At 38.8% G+C, this 20594-nt stretch overlaps 1 protein-coding gene across 1 annotated transcript in view; it reads left to right on the top strand.

Moving 5' to 3' along the window:
- The first annotated feature begins 19784 nt into the window (after window positions 1–19784).
- LOC107095323 (heparan sulfate glucosamine 3-O-sulfotransferase 3B1-like) overlaps window positions 19785–20594 on the top strand; it is a 25188-nt gene continuing 24378 nt past the window's right edge. The window contains exon 1 of the mRNA XM_015391364.1: window positions 19785–20466. Within this exon, the coding sequence (XP_015246850.1) occupies window positions 20009–20466 (458 nt within the window). The 5' untranslated portion in view covers window positions 19785–20008. The remainder of the gene's footprint in view (window positions 20467–20594) is intronic.

Below are 20594 nucleotides of genomic sequence, written 5' to 3'. Positions count from 1 at the left end.
CCGCACCTGCTCCCTATCAGCTGATCAGATACATAAACCTCCTGTGCAGTTCCCCATTGCTGTATTCTCTTTATTTTTCTGTTTGTTTCTCCCAAGTGTCTCCTAGTTTTCCTGAGTTCCTTGTCGGTAATTTCAGGATTAACGCTTCTGTACCATCTACCTCTTCATTAAAATTAGCAGGAAACCATTTAAGGCTTCTGTCTCTGCATTTTGGGTGCTCTACAAAACTCCACAGATCCTGCCACTTTGTTATTTGGGCTTTTAACCTTCAGAGAGCCAACTTATGCCTTACTTTTGGAGTTTTTCATTTTAACCTTAGTCTCCTCTAAGCTTCATACAGTCAGGTTTCTGCTCCAACACCTTTTCAATCTACTAGAAATCCCTTTGAAGATTTCCAATTGTCTATCATCTGAGCCTGGAATGACTGGAGTTTCTCTGCTCTCATTTTTTCCTAACAGATTAACATTTTACTGCTTTTAACGGGCCAAGCTTCCACTGCATTTAATAGGGGAAAGCTAAGAGAGACTTACTGGACTTTAAAACAAGAATAGACTAATTAAAAAGTGTAAAATTTTATTATAAATCATTCACTTTACAGTTGTTTTCCATTAGTAGCCTCTTAGGTTAATTCCACTTTACCTAAATCTACAATTTTGTTCAATTTCTATGTTAGTTAAATACCTCCATCTTGGTTCGGTACGTGAGGCTGTGCAAAATGTAAAATGATCTGTATTTAAAACAAATGATAGCTTTCTCATTTTGGGTCCCACTGTCTGGTTCCTTGTGTATTTTCCCAGTTTGATAATGTTTGCGCCTTATCACTGGTGCGTAGTATGAATTTCATTGATAGGTTTGATTTACTGTTGATCAGAAGTCTTCAACAGAGACGGACTGTGGCGGCTTTGGTATTAAAGGCTTTCCACTCTTTATCTTTTCGTAAGAGTTCGGTTTGAGTTCCTCAAAAAAATCCACTTCCATCGATGGGGCCGCTAAAAGAAACTAATTAATCAATCAGTAAGTTACATAGTTAGTAAATTACTGTATAATGATTTATATATATATATATATATATATATATATATATATATATATATATATATATATATATGTATAAATTGTAAAAAAAAAAATATGTAAAAACTGTAATACAAACATATTACTGTAAATTTAGAGATGTAACATTACTGTTTTTTTTGTTTTGTTTTTTTAAGAAAAAGCAATTTAGAATCAGAAAAGATGAATTGGAATGAATAACAATTGATGAGAAGTTTAATCAAATGCAATTTTTATTTTCCAAGGAACATCCTTCTATGTTTTTGTCATAATTGCTGTTCAGTTTTTCCATCTGCTGTCAATATTGTTTCCTAATGTAAAGGAAATGGGCTGTGCCTTTGGGATTGGATCCCGTTTGATGTTGAAGGTGAAAAGAATAATTGATGAATAATAAAAAAAAACACGTCAAAAACAACTGTAATACCCTCAAAAAGTGCACTTTTATCAACATTTTAATTTTAAATGCTTATAAATTTAAGCTCCTAAAAACTTATGGATTTTGTTTTTCATAACATTTAAGCACAACATCCAACCAATAAAAACAATAATTTCAAACATTTATTAGCTAAATCTTGCTAAGGTTCAGATATAGGAAACACTATCATGTGGAAAATGCTGCAAACAAGCTGAATCAGACTAAAGAAACTTGGGCTTTCTCTATGCATCTGCAGATTCGCAGGACGATCACCACTACCTGTGATTTTCATGCAAAGGAGGCCTGACCAAGCGTGTCATGTTTCCGAGGCATAATGCTGTTGTGTTGTTTTTCTCCTCTTCAGTGATAATGAAAAGGGTCTGTGGTCCAGCAGGCAGCACCCAGTACACCTGAGCTTCTTCTTCCCCTTATAGGATACATTCATTTAAGGAACTGCCAGCCTCTCACTGCATGACTGTTGACCCATAGCGAGGGTAATAAGCCAATTCTCCCCAAAATCTTATTTCCACGGTCATAGCACTCACACAACATGTTCTCCTAAAGTTCCCTGATCAAGTTTCCCATGAAGTCCTGATAAAACAGACCAATCCATTCTATTCCTGGTAATACCTACCTGGAGAGGTACCTCCTCCTTGGAATTTCCTTGATCAGATTCCTTCTCCCCTGCCTGCAGACCCACCAACACCAGACAATCAGCAACTGTGCTACTCTGCAAACATTGCATGCAGTCTGAGTAGGTCAATTTTGTCTCTGGAAATAAATGCATTTTCCTTTGTTTCCAGCAGGTAAATAAGATAATTTTCAGATGGAATGAAATGATTTATGTTAAAAATAAGGGAAACAAAACTCCATTATCTTAATTTGAGGGCATAATATCTGATAATCTTATTTTCAGGGAAAAAGCACTCATATCATCTTAGTAACCCGTGCAAATTGAGGACAAGTAAACTGAATCAAGATGTTTTTGCTCATTCTATGAAGAGTTTTTGCAGTGTGAGCTTCTCCTGTATTACAACAGGCTTTATCTAAAGTGTAATCTCTAATCCAGCCAGCTCCTTTCCTCAAACTATTACCTTTATTGATTAATATATCAATTTTTTTGTAAATATATGCATGTGAGGCTAAAGTCTCCTTAAAGAATAAAGAGTATACACTTTACAATGCACATTTTTACCATATAGTAAGTGTTATTTCATTATTTTTGTTCATAACAATCCATATTAAGCAAAATAATGCTCATATATTTATAAATGTCTGTGTGTAATAATATATGTGAGCTTCTAAAGTTGAATTAAACAAAGTTTCCATCAATTGTTATTCATTCCAATGCATCTGCATCAGATTCTGAAAGCTTTTTCATCAGGGTTTTTGATAAAACAGCAATAAAAAGTGGCCTAAATAAACAGAACAGATGTGAGAAAAGAGAACCACACTTAACATTTGTCATCCATCGACAGCAGGCTTAATAATCCAAATGAAACCCTCTGAGTGGTGGACAGGATTAATTTTTATTCCTGGTTTCAAACTGTGTGCAAGCAGCAGGTTTTAGAAAAGGTGAAACAGGAAACTGGATGGGATTACTCCCATATTGCTGTCCTCTCTTCTCGTCTTTAATCTTCCAGCAGAGAATATCCAGACAAAAACCTCCAGATAACAGATTTATCTCGGATAACGTTCGTGTTGCTGCATGGTCTCCCCTCCTCGGGGAACTGGGGGGGGGAGCAGTAATCCATCTCTCAGTACAACAGGGATGTTAAACAATGTTAGCAGATGTGTCTGGTAGCCTGTGGAATTGAGGACAAGCTTTCCAGCAGGTAGTCCTAATCTCTTTCTCCTCCCCTGATCGGCCTCTGTTGGTCTACCACGCACTCATACACTTAATCTGTGCACTCTCTTTCTCGGAGTGTGAGGACATTAACCTGTTGTCTCGGGCGAGTCCAGCGGTTAGACGTGCCATCAGACTTGCCTGTTAGCGTTCGTTCATGCATGTGTGTAATAATACGTTTTAATGGCAGTAAAAATACTTTCTCCTCGTAGAAACTCAATCAATACGGAATGTGGGGTGTTTCATGCTCCAGCTCACTGCAGACGGGTCAATACCAAAAAATGCATCAAGACCCAGAGAGAGAAGCTCTTTGCAATTACAATTCATTATTATTCCATTAGGATCCATAGAGGAACACTTCTGTCAATAAAAGGGGAGAGGAGGGCTGCAAACTAAAGTGAAGAATGTTGTTCATCATTCCATATGGAAAACACCTTCATCCCTTTGAATGCGTTAATCTTGCAGTATAAAGAGGTCAAAGGGCATGGCTTTGCTGATTAGCCCCACTCTACTGTAGTGGAGATGCAGCTATGCTGATAGTAGCTCTAGTACCTGCAGCAGGGCATTAAGGCTGATTGGGGTCGGCCTAGTCAGCACATTAAACCCTCCTTACTATATTAGAGTTCTGCAGGAGGCCTGGTTCCACTCAAACCAATGAGAAAGACAACAGGTTAGCAGGTCAGGGTAAGGCCTCAGAGGGAGGAAGCATTCTGTAGCAATGCTTTTGTGAGTCAGTTATGTATGCCATTAGAAGAGCTTGATGGAAACAGCAAAATGTGACTCTGCTTGCTCAATTTAAGCTCACTTGAGGCGGTTTTTGACTTTTTCAAAATCAAGTGAATAGAAGCAAGAATACGTTCTGACGTAGCTACAGTACTAGATACCGCTCATGAATGATCAGCTGTTTTTGCTGCCAGTGTCCTGGATTAATCTCACTTCTTTGGATGGCTTGTACCATCCCCAGTGTCTGACGAAGTACACAACAGTAGTACTTGAGTAAAAGTATTGATACTCATAGTCAAATCTTACTCCACTACAAGATTAAAGTTACTCGGTCAACAATCTACTCAAGTTAAAGTAGTTAAGTATTCAATTTTGTAAAAATAAAAGGAACAGCTAGCATCCCCTCTCATCCTGGTAAGAATCTATTTCTGCTATTTGCTGTGTCTTGCTATATCTTCATGCATTTTTCACATGTGCATGAATTGATTATCAATATTAATATTGATTCTTCTCTTTTCAAATCATATGGACACTCACGCCTCCGAAGAGAGGCATCCATCATCAGGCTGCGGGAGCTCTGACGCAGCAAGGAGTCCTTTGACTGCTAGGAAGAGACCCGTCTCAGATGCTGGGAGTCAAAATTGTCCCTCCAAGAAATCATGTGCACACCCCCCACTCCATTTGTGCAAGGACTTCACTGGACATTTCCCCATGATGCTGCAGACATTGCAGTAAAGGGTATATGAATATCTAGTGCAGCAAGTGTCTATTTTTCAGAGGACAGGAAATGTTTTTGGGATTATCATTGTAAATAAATAGTTCTCTTTGCTGGAAAAAAAAAAAAAAAAGTTCAAAATAACATGACAGATTATTTTTCATGTTATACTGTTCTGAGACAAAAGCAAAACCCTGCACATGAATCCGTAGTTCTATATTGTTGTTCAGACAATGAGTACACATACAGGAAATTCTGCTCCCCATTTTGCCAATGTTGCAATATTACAACATTTCTTTAAAAACTTATGAAAACATAACATTTTTAAGAACACTTCATTTACAGCCTCAAAGGCCTCCTACAACAGAAGTGGTTGAACATTTTTTTTGTGTGTTTTTATATTTAGGTTTTACAGGGTTAAGAATACAAAAGTACATGGATTTAAAAGTACTTGAGTATTAAAAAAATAAGGCGATTCACCATTAGGCAATTCTAGGCAGTTGCCTAGGGCCCAAAGTTCCTGGGGGCCCCATAAAACTCTGTTTACATGCATAGTTAATACAACTATTCTTTAGTTATGCACATTAACCCTTTAAAGCCTTATCCAAGAATAAAACAAAACAGAAAATTACTTTTTTTTGGGTTTGAATTCCTTATTTGCCCTTTTAACAAAATATGTAAAAAGAAAAAACAGAAATACATTTTTGATATTAATAATTTATTACTATGCGATAAGTCAAGATTATTTTTTGTGTAGTCTTCTACTGGCTGTTATCAAGTGTATCTGATTGTGTACAATAGGATTTTGAGCAAAGATTTTACCAATAAATTATGCAAAAGGTGACAGACGCAAAACATTTCAGAAACCGTATGTATCAAATACGATACATTTGGCATTACAGGGTTAATTATGTTTTGATTAAAATCCTTTCACTAAAATGCCATCAGAACGCATGAAAGCTCAGCTGAGTAAAAAACATAGAGAGGAAAACAACAAGAATGTAGAACAAATAATAAATGTCTATTCTATTACAATTTCTCTATCTGTATACTGGGTCTTTTTTATGTGTTGTTTTCTCAATTCAGAGGGCCCCCCTGCATGTCTTGGCCTAGTGCCCCAAATTTCCTAAATCCGCCCCTGACTCTGATTAGAGAACTCATCCTACTGAACAACTTGGCCACACAGCAACAACAAACGCCTTAATAACATTTATAAACTACAAATAATATCTGCCCTGAGTTTCATTTGGAGAATTTCATGTAAAACAGTGGCGTCCAAATTCAGTCCTATGGGATGCTATCTTACATGTTAAAATGCATTTCAAGGAACAAAAAGAGCAAAAGTGGATTAAAAAGCTAAGCTGAGCCAAAAAAAAAGACAAGTAACTAGCAACTTACTAGAAATTTAGTGGAATGTACCCCCCAGAAAATTACTCAAATAAAGTACAGTAATGAACTACATTTACTTTGTTACTTTCTACCTCTGACCATCACTAAACTAGCAGAGGTGTAACAAATTACAAATACTTTGTTACTGTACTTAAGTACACTTTTTAGGTATCTATACTTTACTCCATTACTTTTTTTTCTTCCTACTTCTGACTTCTACTCATTACATTTTTCACACAAGTATCTGTACTTTCTGTTCCTTGCATTTTTAAAACAAACATTACTCGTTACTCTTGGCTTCGGTTTAATGTTTATAAATATTTATTTCACGTCATGTGCGCCATCCAATGCAGATCATTGGCTCCATCCACATCTAGTGAAAACTAGTGTAATTGGATGAGTCATGTACTGTAACGCAAACACTCATTGGTTAGTTAAAGGAAATCATCAGAAGCAAGCAGGTGTTCTTCAAACTGCAAACGTGAATTGTCTTTGCCATGCTACAATGTCGGAATCAGAAAAAGATGTTGAAATGTCTGAAAGGACGGACACAGGCGAGAGCGTATCGGTAGATGGAGACCAACAAGACCTTCCTCATTCTTGGCCCTATCTCAAAGAATTTTTCTAGATAGTTGAAAAACTGAGCTTTCAATTCCTATAGTGGCATGTGGCTGTTTTTTTTTTAAAGGTTACTTTATACTTTTATACTTTAAGTATAAGTAAAGAGGTCAAGTTGATGCTTGAACTTTTACCAGAGTGTTTTTAAACTACAGTATCTATACTTCTACTTAAGTTACAAATGTGTGTAGTTTTGACACCACCGTAAACTAGCTATCATCATAAAGTATGTACAACTTTTATTCTATCCTTGCTCCATTACTGGTCTTACGTCTGTGTTAGCTTTCTACTTTATCTCTACCTTCTGTTTACTACTGCAAAACGTAACAACAATGTGGGGAAACACTTTGCATTTGCTGGTTAATTTGCTACAATAGATAGAAACGTGTCTAATTTGCATTTTATTTTTTTCAACACTCAGAATCCGCATGACAATGGGATGGAAACAGGGCTAGTGTCAAGAGCAATCAAGAAAGAAGCAATGCCGTGGTTGATTGCTGATTAGTGTGATTCTGCCCAAAGCAATTGGCAGATTGGATCACAAACCAATAGTCACAAATAAATCCAATCTTTGTCATTTAGGAAAATATTAAAGATTTTATTTCTTTAAAGATCCTTATAGCTTATCTGCTGTAGATGAACATCTTCACTTTGCTGGTTTCATCCCAAATCAATGGGTAGCAGCTGAAGCTGTGCGCTAAATCTGGATCTCTCCTCCTTTGAGGTTTTGTTTTTATGCAGTGGAGAACATTATGGCATATCTATGTACTGATCTGTTCTATGCATCTAGCCAATACTCTGATACAAACAAAAAGCTTGTATGTCAATGCTAGTGTGCAACCTTGTTAAGGTCTGATAATGTTTGAATTGCCAAGTTTTAAGTGATGATGATTACCCACAGAGACCTCATAAACCATTTAATGTTGGGTTTTTACATCATAAACAGAAAAAAACAGGAAATGCATAATTGTAAATAGGAAGAAAAAATGTTTAAATTAAAAATTTGGAAATAGTGGTACTGCCAGAGCCCTGCTGTTAGATACCCCTAAGAGGTTGCAACATACATATGAGGAATCCACCTGTGTGATAAGTATGCTCAGCTGTCCTTTGAATACCTGAGAGGTTTGTTTAGGAACAAACATTATTATGAAGAGCAAAACATGTCAGGGAGAAAGATGAGGAGCAGAGATGGGGTATAAAACAATATCCCATGAGGATGATGTATTTGCAAACCTTGCAAGATACGTCCAACTTTGTAAACTCAATAGAAAGCATTGATCAGAGATGCAGCAGTACGGCAAAGATGTGCAGCTTGAGGCGGACTATCTGTCTATATGACATATATTAGTAATACATCAAACATCACCTGACCTTTCTAGAAGACTGCCAAGAAGAAAGCTATTGATGGACGGAAGTCTAGTTTCATGTAGGGGACACAGTGAAGAGGAAGGAGTTCTTGTCTGATTAGAACAAATTAAGCTTTTCTTCTACCAACGTGCAAAAGACTGAGGTATAAGCCTCAAGGAGCCCATAGTGAGACATGGTGGTGGCAGCATTAACCTATGGGGATGCTTCTTTAGCGAGAGCAGCAAGGCTTTTATAAAGTTGGGAAGAGGTATGGAGCCAAATGGAATTTTAGGTCGTAAAGGCCAAAACACATCGGATATGATTTTGAGTGCAATCCCACTGAAAATCGTGTTGGGCGCTCATTGAAAGTCAGTGGGGATGATCATATCCGAATCGATTTTACGCAAAGGGGCTGCATAGGTCTGACTGAGAGAGCCCAGGTCTATTTCAGTCGGACTATGCAGCGATTTAGTGGCAAATTCATGGGTCTGACAGGAAGAGAAACACGTATACAAATTAAAACACATCTGCTTTGAGGTAAAATACAAAATAAAATCTATTAATCAGACGGGAAAGAGTCAGTTTTTGGAGTTTCACACTGCATATATAGTAAGCGGGGAAGACAATGTGCAAAAGCAATATATGTAACATTAAAAAATATGATACTTTAGCCATGATAGGAGGACAGGAGGACAGAAAACGGATAAAGAAGTGATCCTCTTTGTGCCTCATAAAAGAAAACATAATGAGGGGCAGAGAGAGCAGGTAAGTTTGGTGTATCTCTCTCACCTCTTTATGAAAAGAGAAAGAAAAGCTTAAACTTTCCAGATCTCTCTCTGAGAATCACCTCTCTGCCTCAGTCAGCATAGAAAGCGTCCTAGAGCATTTATTGCTGTTCTTCTTTTCTTTAAACGTAGATCTTATTATGTTTTTAATATAGGCATATGAACATTCTATCTGTTCTGGTTAGAGATGCTGCACAGATTCATTAAGTTGTGGTTTGCTTTATGCACTGCAAAATATTTTAATCTTAATAAGTCACTTTTACCTAAAATAATTGCATTTTTTCTTTAATTGAAGAGGTAAGTGAGACACTTTGCCAATGGAACCAGACAATTTATATTTAAAGCAAGAAAAAACTATTTAATTGTTTTATTTCAGGTGTATATTATCTAATTACCTTATTTTAAGAGTAAAATTACTCACTCCTTTGGCAGATCTCCTTATTTACTTTATTTACTCAAATTAATAATAAATACGCTTTATTTAAGAAATGTTGAGTCATATCTGGATTGTTTTTGCACTTTGGAATCTGCCAGTGTTTTTTTATTATTATAAATTTTTTAAACATCCATCCATTTTTTCGTCATGCTTATTCGAAGTGGAGTTGCGAAGGGTGCTGGTGCCTATCTCCAGCTGTCAATGGGCAAGAGGTGGGTCCAACCTGGACAGGTCACTCCAGTCCATCGCAGGGCAATACAGAGACAAACAGAGCTAACACGATCCATGCACACAGTCACACCTAAGGAGAATTTAGAGAAACCAATTAACCTGACAGCCATGTCTTTGGACTGTGGGAGGAAGCCAGAATACCCGAGGAGAACCCAGACATGCTGGGCGTGCTTTGATGGCGCAGCGGTTAGTGTGCACGACCAATGAAAGGAGGCCTTGATTGTGACGTGGCCAACCCAGGTTTAAATCTGACCTGTGGTCCTTTGCCACATGTCTCTCTCCCTTTCCTGTCAGCCTATTTACAAAAAACAAGCCACTAGTGCTGCAAAACTAAAAAAAAAAAACAAAAAAAAAAAACACATGCACAGGGAGAACATGCAAACTCCATGCAGAAAGACCCTGGACTGGTAATCAAGCCTGGAATCTTCTTGCTACAAATTATCAGTGCTACCCCCTGCCTTACTGAGCAGCACTGTAAAAAAAAAAAAAAAAAAGAAACTTTTTTTTATTTTATTTTTTATTTGTGTATAGCACAGAGACAGAAGTGAAAAAAAAATCTGCCCATCCTGTCTAGTCGGAGCCTCTCTTTACACAGTCAGTGTGACGCGGAAAAAATATCAGATTGCAGATTAAAAAGTCGTACCCAGTCGTCGTGTTCTAATGTTAAAAGTCCTTAGACCAGAGAACAATGATACTAAACAGCCTGACCTACAAGGGTCCAGGTAAAGTCTGCAAAATAAAACGTCACAGATGCTGCCTGAGTTTGATCTATTTTTCAAAGATGAAGAAATTAAAACATCAGCCTCTGATTGTACAAAGCTGGTAATTAAAAATCCCCAAAATATCTGAAGATCTGAAGACGAAGCCCATCAGTTATTAGCTTAAATCATTAAAAGAACGGAGGAGGTGACTACAAATACACACTGCACTCATGAGGTTATTCTTTTCAAAACAAATAGGAAACATCAAAGGTTTATTTCTCTCTAGGATTTAAGAAAAACATGTGTTCATTCTCTGACAATCCAGGTTAATTAAACTGAAGATGGGGATGGCAGCATTAATACTACTGCCTTCTGCCTCACTTCTGCGAATCTGAAGGAGCAATTCACTGTACGTGTGAGGAACTTTTCATAACCTAGAGTCCCCTAATTGAAGGAGCTGAGCGACCCTGTGGACCATGACCTGCATTTCATGCCTCACAATAACCTCATTGCAACTACAACGTGAAGGGGTCAAACAAGCACGTTGCTCATTAAAACCAAAACCATACACAGAAGAAAAAAAACCCTGAGGGAGGGGGCCACACAAAAGGAATGAACGCACACATGCTCCAGACTCCCCCACCTCTAAAAGCAGCCTAAGCACAGCTTATCCTTTCTTGGAGAGCTCTGATCTGATCTGGCACCTACCTCTGATCCCTGCTCACCCTGTGGGTCACACACTCATGCACACACGCTTGCTCGCCCTTCATGGCGGCACAATGTGCTCTTTTGGCCAGCATGTGGGTCAATGGCAGGTGGGGATGGTACTGGGTGAGCAGCAGGTGCAGTGCTTTGATAAGGGTGTGGTTCTGGCAGGACTCTGTGACCCAGCAGGCTTTCAGTCCAGGGAGAACAAACAGGACATCAAGAAAAATCACAGTCATTAAGACCACAGCTCATTACTTTGTTCATGACAGGTCCAGCTGAGGGACATTGAATGAAGCCACTTCAAATGAATACGTTACTACGGAAACTTTAAAGAATATACAGCAATTGAACATAATTTTACCTACATTATTTTCAAATATTGATCAGAGAAGGGCTACAAATAGACCAAGAAAATGTGGCTTTTCACCTGAAGCCTTGGTTACAGATTCAGAGTCTGAAAAACAGGCAAAAACAGATCAGTAACTGGATCTGGGGTCAAGGTAAAAAAACATTATTGTTTGCTTATTTTTTGGCAAATTTACAGGAATATAAGTTATTAACATGTAAAACTTCTTATTTGTATGTATTTCAAGATCTAAGCTCTTTTTTAAACAAAACTGTTCGAAAATAGATAAAGTAACTAATCTCATATCCACTTCCCTTATAGAAATATTATGTAGTGCACATGATAAAAACAAATAAACCCCAGATATCCAAAGGTTATGAAAACTGCATCACATTATGATATGCTTTCACTGCTGAGAATCTGTGAAAATTCACACATTCATGCATTTTCTTAAGGAACAGGCAGATCAAATATGGCTAGATTACTTCAATAATAAATAGTCAAAACATTAAATTTAGAAAGAATTAAGATATGTTCTCATAATCTCTACGTAGCAGCTCACTTAAGGTCCTGTAAGTTCAATATCTGGACATGCAAGTGGTTAAAGAAATTAATAAATTAACCCAAACTCACCAAAATTTGTTTTTGCATTATCTTTTTTGTGGTAAATAAAAAATATGTTGGATGCCTTGTATCTCAAAGCCAAGCATTAGACATCTACGAATTTGAAAAAGCTTATCTGGTCCTCATACACAAAGTGCACCTCCTTCTGCAGATTTAATTACAAGAAGTCAGTTTATATTGTCATTGGGGACAAAATGTTGATTTCTGCATACAGTGTGTAGACCAGGCTCTCTGTGTTTGCTTCAACCAACTCCTTATGGACTAGCTAAGAATAATAGAACTTATATTTAGTTATTTTATGTGCTAGGGTTGCTCAGTGGGTAGCACTGCTGCCTTGCAGCAAAAAGGTTCTGTGTTTGATTCCCGGCCAGGGGTCTTTATTAGGGATGGAACGGTTTATGAAAACCGTCCAAACCGCTCGGTTCGACTGTCTTGGTTCGGTTCGCGTGTGTTGCGTTTGGTTCATGCGCTGCTCCTTTTTCTCATAGGCGAAGCGTTACACTCCAGAGCAGAAGGTGGCGGTACTGCGACCAAAGCCAAACACCAGTAGTAAACAAGAAGAAGAAGCGAAGCAGCGTAGCCGGGTGTAGCAGAAAATAATCAGTTGTTGTGGAGAATTGTGTGGGTAGGGCGAGTGGGAAAGAACAGGAGTTGGAAGACGCACCAGCAGCACTTTATAGGTCTGCTGTATGGGACCACTTTGCATTTAGAGTGACCTACGATGATGGCGGAAAGAAAGTTGTGGATAAAAGTGAAACAGTGTGCAAGCGTTGTGCAACACGTTTTGTTTATGCTAACAGCAACACGACCAACATGTCAGGCTAACAATCAACATATACTGAACCGAAAACCGTGACCACGAAACCGTGAACCAAATTGAACCGTGGATTTTGTGAACCCTTCCACCCCTAGTCTTTATGCATTAAGTTTGCATGTTCTCCCTCTGCATGTTTGGGTTCTCTCCGGGTACTCCAGCTTCCTCCCACAGTCCAAAAATATGACTGTTGGGTTATTGGTTTCCCTAAATTCTCCTTAGACAGCTGTAGATAGACAGCAGCACCCCTCGCAACCCTGCTTGTGATAAGCGTGATGGAAAAATGGATGGATTTTAGTGTCCTAGGCAACCAGCCACAGGGTAAATTAGTACCTAAGGGTGCGACCGTTCCACATTTTTAGGTACAGAATAGTTTAAGTCTGCACTACTCTGGTTATACAGGTAGCATGTTTTAATATTGATTAATTTGGCAACGCGTCATTAGAGGAAATAACTTTAGCGAGAATTAAAATCACATCTCCTGTTTTAAAATTCTGATCTGGTCACAGAAGATAGAGTAAAGGTGTTTTTTTTCAAATGTGAAGATTGATTTAAACTTTTCAGGACTTAATGAAAACGTTCCAGTGTCTCTTTATGTTAAAACCCATTTCTCAGCAATTTCTGCTGGGATTTTGTTATAAACGAGGCGAGGAACAAACCCCTGAACAGATTGCTGGTGCTAATGGTGAAGGGTGAACCCTGGGTGAACAGGCGTGTTTCCTACTCGGGGAAACAGAACCATTTCCCATCCATTATTTTCACACCGCTCTGTTTATCCGTTTATTAGGCCTTCAGGTTTGTTGGTGACGCTCACCTCAGCGATACTGTTGCTTAGGAACCTGATGATGCACTCGCAAAAACCTTTAGCATGCTTGGTTATCAGAAACATTAGTTTTTTTTCTAGTCTAAAGATGTTTAAAAAAGTTGCCATACTTTACAAATTAGTAGTAAAGGATTTTATTGGTTAAACAGAAGTCGTGTTGATTTAATCTCTTTGAGTTGAAATTTATGATGGGGGTCAGAAGTGTTTCTTTAGGACTGGCCTGCAGGTCCTCCACTGAGTGACTAATGGGTGTAATTTCACCTTGATTATACACACCATTACTTTAACTCTAATTAGACTGTCAATACAAGCTGGGATGAAGGGTTCAACAAATCCATCGGCTGACAAAAGCCTCCAGCAACGCTTCTAAAGCATCACAGTCGGGACATCCGCCGAGAGGAATCAGGATCGTCGCTACTGATGAATACCTTTAAAGCTCTTCATTTCACACATTGTGATGCTGGGGTTTGTTAATCATCTCACTCTGTCCCCGTGCCAGATAATGAATCACTGTCTGGACCCCGGCCCTGACCTCGGGGTCACGCTTTTATAGACGACCACTTCATCACGGAACGATCTGCTGGGCGACTGCAGACAAAAGACCCACAACCTCACCTGATGACCTTGCTTTGTCGTCCATGGAGGGAGGCTGGGGAGTAAAATAAACAGGAAATAATTGGATGTAAAATCTATAGATGTAAAAAATGGAAAAAAGTTGGAAAGTCATAAATGTCACATTGTAGAGGAGGAGGATATTCACACAGCGCTGGTAGGAATGATCATTGTTAAGTTCTTTTTTTAAGATCGCTCAATTTAACATGGCTTGTTTTTACAACCAGGTTTCTTAGACAATTTTGACAAACAGAGAAACAGTTGTCAACATTTAGATTAACAGAGTTACAGAGAGAAGGGATGGCACAAGGAATGAAGGAAGGAAATAAGGAGTTAGAAAAGAAGAGATAAGGTGATGGAAGGATGAAGAGAGATAAAGATAAAAAACCATGAGGAAGGAAGGAAGGAAGGAAGGAAGGAAGGAAGGAAGGAAGGAAGGAAGGAAGGAAGGATGAGGATATGAAGTGAAAAGAAGAAAGCCAGGTTTTTGTACAAAAACAGGGAAGTTGGCTTTTTTCTAATTTGCTCTTTATGAAAACCTTTTTAATACAAACATAAAACAAATGGAAATCTTTAACTATATATATATATATATATATATATTTATACATAAACATGAGAATCTGGATTGTATATACAGCCTAAGTTGAGAACGCTTTAAGAGGAAATGGGGCGCTGAGGGTTGGGAGTGCAGCAGACTGGATAGGGACTTTCAACTCTTTCATTGTTTCAAATCTATTTTTCTTTGTCGTTTTCTTTGTCTGATATCAAGTCAAGTCAAAGGGATCCAGTTAAAGTGAAGTTACTGCTTTTAAACTGAAGCAGAAGTTCAAAGTAATTAGTGATTTCATCAAATCCAGGCTAAACACCAATTCAGTTCTAAATCACAGGACCCGAGTTCCCATCTCTGCCTTCAGCCATGTGGAAACAGCACCCAATGAGGAACCAGGTGTGTGTTTTAAAGTGTTTCCTAAAAAAATATTGCATAAACTCTGCCCCTCCACTTAATTCAAGCTTTTGGAATTGACCTGGTCAGAATGCTTTCAGAGCCATTGTGTCACCCTGTTTTTCCAGATCAATTTAGGAATAGTAACAGAAAAGTAGGTAAATTTATGAATAAAAAAAAAACGAATGAAATAAAGGTAATCAAAAAATGTATCTGTGATTTTTCTGCTCTTTAGAGATTAATAAAAATTTATAGAAATAAAAAGATTTTTTCTAAGAGTTGTATTGTGAGCCATCTGCTGCTGAATGGAAAGAAAAATTCCTTATTGTAAGGCTTTTTAGGCCTCTTCTCCAGGAATGTTAATAACTGTGGAGGACTCTGTGTAAATTGATCTGATTTTTGGTTGGAATCAGCTCTACAATGGAGTGCCACCGTTTGCATTGGAATGTTTTAACCGCTACCGTATTTTCTGCACTATGCGACGCAACTAAAAGCCTTACATTTTCTCAAAAGCCAACAGTGCACCTTATAATCCGGTGTGCCGGTCCCTATTAATCTATGACTCAATGCGGTCTCATCTGACTGATGCTGTCAAAAAAACAAGTGAAGACCACTAATTCAGGTTGGATTGACAAAAGAAATCAAGCCACTAGACATTGGTGTCAACAGGGCATTCAAAGCTAGACTGCGAACTGCGTGGAAGCAGTGGTTGACATGAGGCGAAGACATGTTCTTCAAGACGGGGAGGCAGCGTTTGTTTATAGCTGAAGAAGGTTGGTCATATTGTAAATACCGTAATATATTAATAAAGTTTATCTGACTGCTTTATTGACATTCTCCCCCCATTATAGCTGCATCTAGTAGATGCATAACGCAACCCCAGCCACTACTGCAGCTTCTATTCTATGTGCCTTAAATATGAAAAAATGTAAAAAATAGGCAATTCATTCAGAGTGCAACCTATAGTGCAGAAAATACGGTACTCCTTTCTCAAGTGTTCAGACGACCATACAGAGCAGGAACCATTATCTATGTAGCTTCACGTTCACTTCTTTGTCGAGGTAAGGCAGAGCAGCTAGGTTAACTCTAGCATGTTTTAATATTTTAGTCAACAACATGTCTCATTGTCATTGCAGTTAGTTTTATGAGAACAAAACATACAAAAAAAAGTTTGGGTTATAAAGATGCCCAGAGACTGATTGGCTGCTCTCTTTCATCTCTGGAGGTGATCGACAGGACAGCCCACAGCACCACAGGGCAGCCATACCACCCCGGCCATCACGTCTTCAAACTCCTCTCCTCGGAGAGGCGTTTCAGGGCAATAAAGTTAAGAACTAACAGCCTAGAAATCTGTCTCTGCCAAAGAGGTTTTGTTGCCCTGAACAACGCAACGCAACCTTGATCACAATTTATTTATTTATTTGCACTGCCCTTGAGAGGTGCTGTCTTTTCATTTGGTTGTTTTTCTTTTGCACAATGACAATCAAATGAATTCTGATTCTAATGTTAAAGCAGATTTGATCATATTATCGAGGAGCGTGCAGCAGACAGAAAAGACACAGAAGATAAACAGACTATAACTCTAAAAGCTGTTAATCAGGACAAGACGTTTTTACCAAAGGTTGATCAAATAAGCCAAAGGGAGGAAACAAAAGCCTCAACAACAATATCACTTAACACATTTATTTCTTTTTGGAAATAGCAGAAAATGCTGCTATTAATCACCTTTAAATATAATTGAATTGGATCATCTTTAGAACACACTTAGTTCCGTGACCAACACCAAAGATCCAACGCTTATCCGAGAGAATCTGCTTTACTGACGTATCTAAACCTTCACATGTCTTGAACTCTGCATCAGATCACGTAAGATGACTCTCTTCTAAGTTATTATGGTATGAGAGGCACGATTGTAAGATGCAAATTCTGTTTCCTTGTCAAGAAATTGATTGCGTCGTTATGCAAATGTGGCACATTACCAGGAGATCTCATCGTTTGAGATAGCTATTTGTTTCTGCCTGAGCAGCGGCAAACAGGATGAAGGAGATGATAAATATCATAAAGCATTATATGTTTTTAGGAAATGAGCGGCGGATCTGTTTACTCATTGCAGGACAATGCAGTGGTTTTACGGCATGGGTCACATCTGCTCTGGGATAATGACAGCGGTAGGCCAAATGGAACATAAAATATGTGTGTGTGTGTGTACCTGTCTAGCCCTCAGAGTGAGGACCATTTTTCCAGTTTCACCATCAAATTGAGGACCAGTTGTTGCAAAGTGAGGACATTTTGCCGGTCCTCACATGCTTTTTTGTTAATGGTTAGGTTTAGGGCTACGGTGTCAGTTGGTTAGGGTTAGGGTAAGGTATGTATTGGTAATGGTTAGGTTTAGGGTTAGGGCATGGAAAGGGTTGAAAATGGGAGTCAACACATGGTCCTCACTATGACTGCAGAATGAGTATGTGTGTGTCTGTGTGTGTCTCTGGGATGGAGAACTAATGAGTCTCCTATGAGCTATTACCCGTACCTTAGCTCCACACTCTGCAATAATAAAAAGCAACATTGCAGAGCTCCCCACTCAGAGTATTGCAACGCTCCTCTCCTGATGCAGGTGCTAAAGCAAACACTTATCATATGCAAACCTGGATCAAAGTCAGTAAAACTTTCTCAACTTGAATTAATTTTCTCACCACAACAGAGGAATGTGTTGAATCATTTCTTGTGATGTTGTTTGGTGACTTTTCTCAATGATTACCTAATGTGGGACAATGCAGAGGGTGGTTTGAGGTCAGGATTAGAGTACAGTTGGCAGGTGGACTACAGAGACTAATACTGTCTGATTACTAAGCCAATTATGCTATGGTCTTAGTGTGCAAAGTGTCAGCTGTATGCGTTAAGCCCACGTCCAAATGACACTAATAACCTTAAACCAATAATGGCGCATGAACGTAGGTACTTCTGTGGTCATCTATCATACACAGCGTTAAAACAGGGGCTTTAATGAGACACAGATATGAGATCATTTTACATAGCAATCTATACCCCTTTGTTTAATTTGTTTTTACCAAAAATTACAACATCAAATTAAATTCTTAATTAAAAATGATATTTCATTGGCTTTTTATTCAAATCATCTTTTTATCATGCAAAATGCTCTTTGCAGCAAGTATCACAGAGCATTCCCCTAAAAACTGTTTCCCCATGTCTGAAATACGTTGGAGGCAGCATCATGCTGTGGAGGTTCCTGCCACCAAGTTAGATTGATTGAGTTAGATTGATGTTGGAAAGTAGGTAACATCATCTATGTATCACTTTTCAAATCATGTTTTACTGCAAAATATCATCAGTAATAAAAACAACGCACTGTAATTTCCCTCTGGGATTATTAAAGTATGTCTGATTCTGATTCTAATCAAATTGATACAAATGTCTTAATTCATGTCAATTTTTAGTAAAAGGATGCAGATCACAAATATGAAACAGGAGTTTTAAAAAAAACATGTGTTTCTTGAGCAGGAAACTAAAATCATTTAAGCAAAAGTGAACCCTAGGCAGGCAGAGATAATATTCTAGTGCTTGGAAGCTGTTGAAGCAAAAAATCCTCAGATTTCCCAGTGAATTAAAGGGGTGTACAGCTTTTAAACCAATGCAGAGCTATAATAGACTAGACTATAGGTGGGAGGATCAATCCTGTTAGTGATAATACCAACACTGGCATTGATGTTGACCAATACTCATGTAAAAATATTGATTTTTTTTTTTTCTCTCCCAGGTGCACTGACTGCAGCAGATTCACCAAAATCTCCCTGTCTGTGTCGCAGCACTTTGCCGCTCCCCCTGCGTCGTGCACCACCATGCAGCTCAGCAGCTCCAGCCAAATAAGCAACATTTGTCGTAGTGTGCTAATCTAGGTTTGTTATCCAAAGATTTTATTTTAAATTGCTTGAAAACTTTACTTTAATAATGTTACATTGCTCAATTGGAATAATAAAAAAAATCACCAAAACACCAAAAGGTTAATGATACATTAAAAAAAGTATTAGTATCAGTATCAGGGATACATTTTTTGCAGATTTTACCCAATGTTCACCGTATTTGCTATTTAGCAACAACTACCATAATGATGGTGAAGGCTTCCTGCTCTGAAGCTTTTTAAAACTTTTTTTATTTTGAAAATTTTCCATGTGCGTAAAGAAATGTCCGAAGTTACAGAGATTTGGTACAACCGATGGATGAGATGCCACATTTAAAAAAAGTATATTCCTTAAGTCTTTTAAAACCAAAATGAAAAAAAAAATAAATAAATAAAATAATAATAAAAATATGAGATGGTAATTACATGGTAACAACACAGGACGCCCCTTACATTATATAACAGATCTGAGCTTGTTTGCGCAGCAGGTTCATTCAGCTCCGGGATCCTCCGATTTATAATAATGGACTTAAACTCGCCTCGGGCCATGACCCCCCCAATGAAAGATATCTAAGAGTGGAGAGAGAGGAAGGGAATGAAAGCTCATAGGAGGGAGGGAGAGAGAGAGAACCCTGAATGAGGATCTTCGTGGGATTAGACAGAGAGGTCCCGTGAAGTGCAAAGACACAGAAATCAGGGTTTTATTTCTCTCTCTTCGCGCTACTGTAGCGAGTCAGTAAAAGCAAAAAAACAAACAAACTAAATAAAACAAATCAGCAACTAGTCTGGCTGTTTTTCTGCTGGAGCTGACTGTGGGCAGAAAGAAGGAGGTGCGCTCCGGTGCGCTCCACGCACAGCATGGAGGAGGTGGAGAGGAGCTGAGCGCACAGACAGGACGCCTCTCCGGGATGTGAACTGAAGTTGTGGTAGAATGGCCACCCATGTGGCGACAACAGCCGAGGGATGGGAGCTTTTTACCACCACTACTTCAACCAGCAACACCACCACCCTCCAACCAACGACCTCCGCCGGCTTTTTCACCGACTCACCATCGCCTCCTCTCTGAGCATCCTCTGCTTCTCCTTGGTCTACCTCCTCACCGGAGGCTGCGAGTCGGAGCTCACGGAAAACTCTGACATCAAGCCGTCTGCGCGGGACTTCGTGGTGAGGGGGTCGGGATGGGCGCAAGAGGGGAACGGAACCGATGCTCTGGGCAGCAGCCACCCGGCGCTGGAGGGCAACAGCTCGGGGAAAGAGTGGACAGCCGCGCGGAGGCTGCCCCAGGCTCTTATCATCGGGGTTAAGAAGGGGGGCACCAGGGCTCTGCTGGAGTTCCTGCGGCTCCACCCGGACATCCGCGCCCTGGGGTCCGAGCCGCACTTCTTCGATCGGCATTACGCACGGGGACTGGATTGGTACAGGTATGCTGGCAAAACACAAGGAATCCATCAAAAAAAAAAAAAAAAAAACATAAAAACTGTAATTGATTCTTGTATATATATATATATATATATATATATATATATATATATATATATATATATATATA

The sequence above is a fragment of the Cyprinodon variegatus genome, unplaced genomic scaffold, assembly GCF_000732505.1.
Source record: "Cyprinodon variegatus isolate N-32 unplaced genomic scaffold, C_variegatus-1.0 Scaffold538, whole genome shotgun sequence".
NCBI classification, from domain to species: domain Eukaryota; kingdom Metazoa; phylum Chordata; class Actinopteri; order Cyprinodontiformes; family Cyprinodontidae; genus Cyprinodon; species Cyprinodon variegatus.
This window is presented reverse-complemented; position numbering and strand designations above follow the sequence as displayed.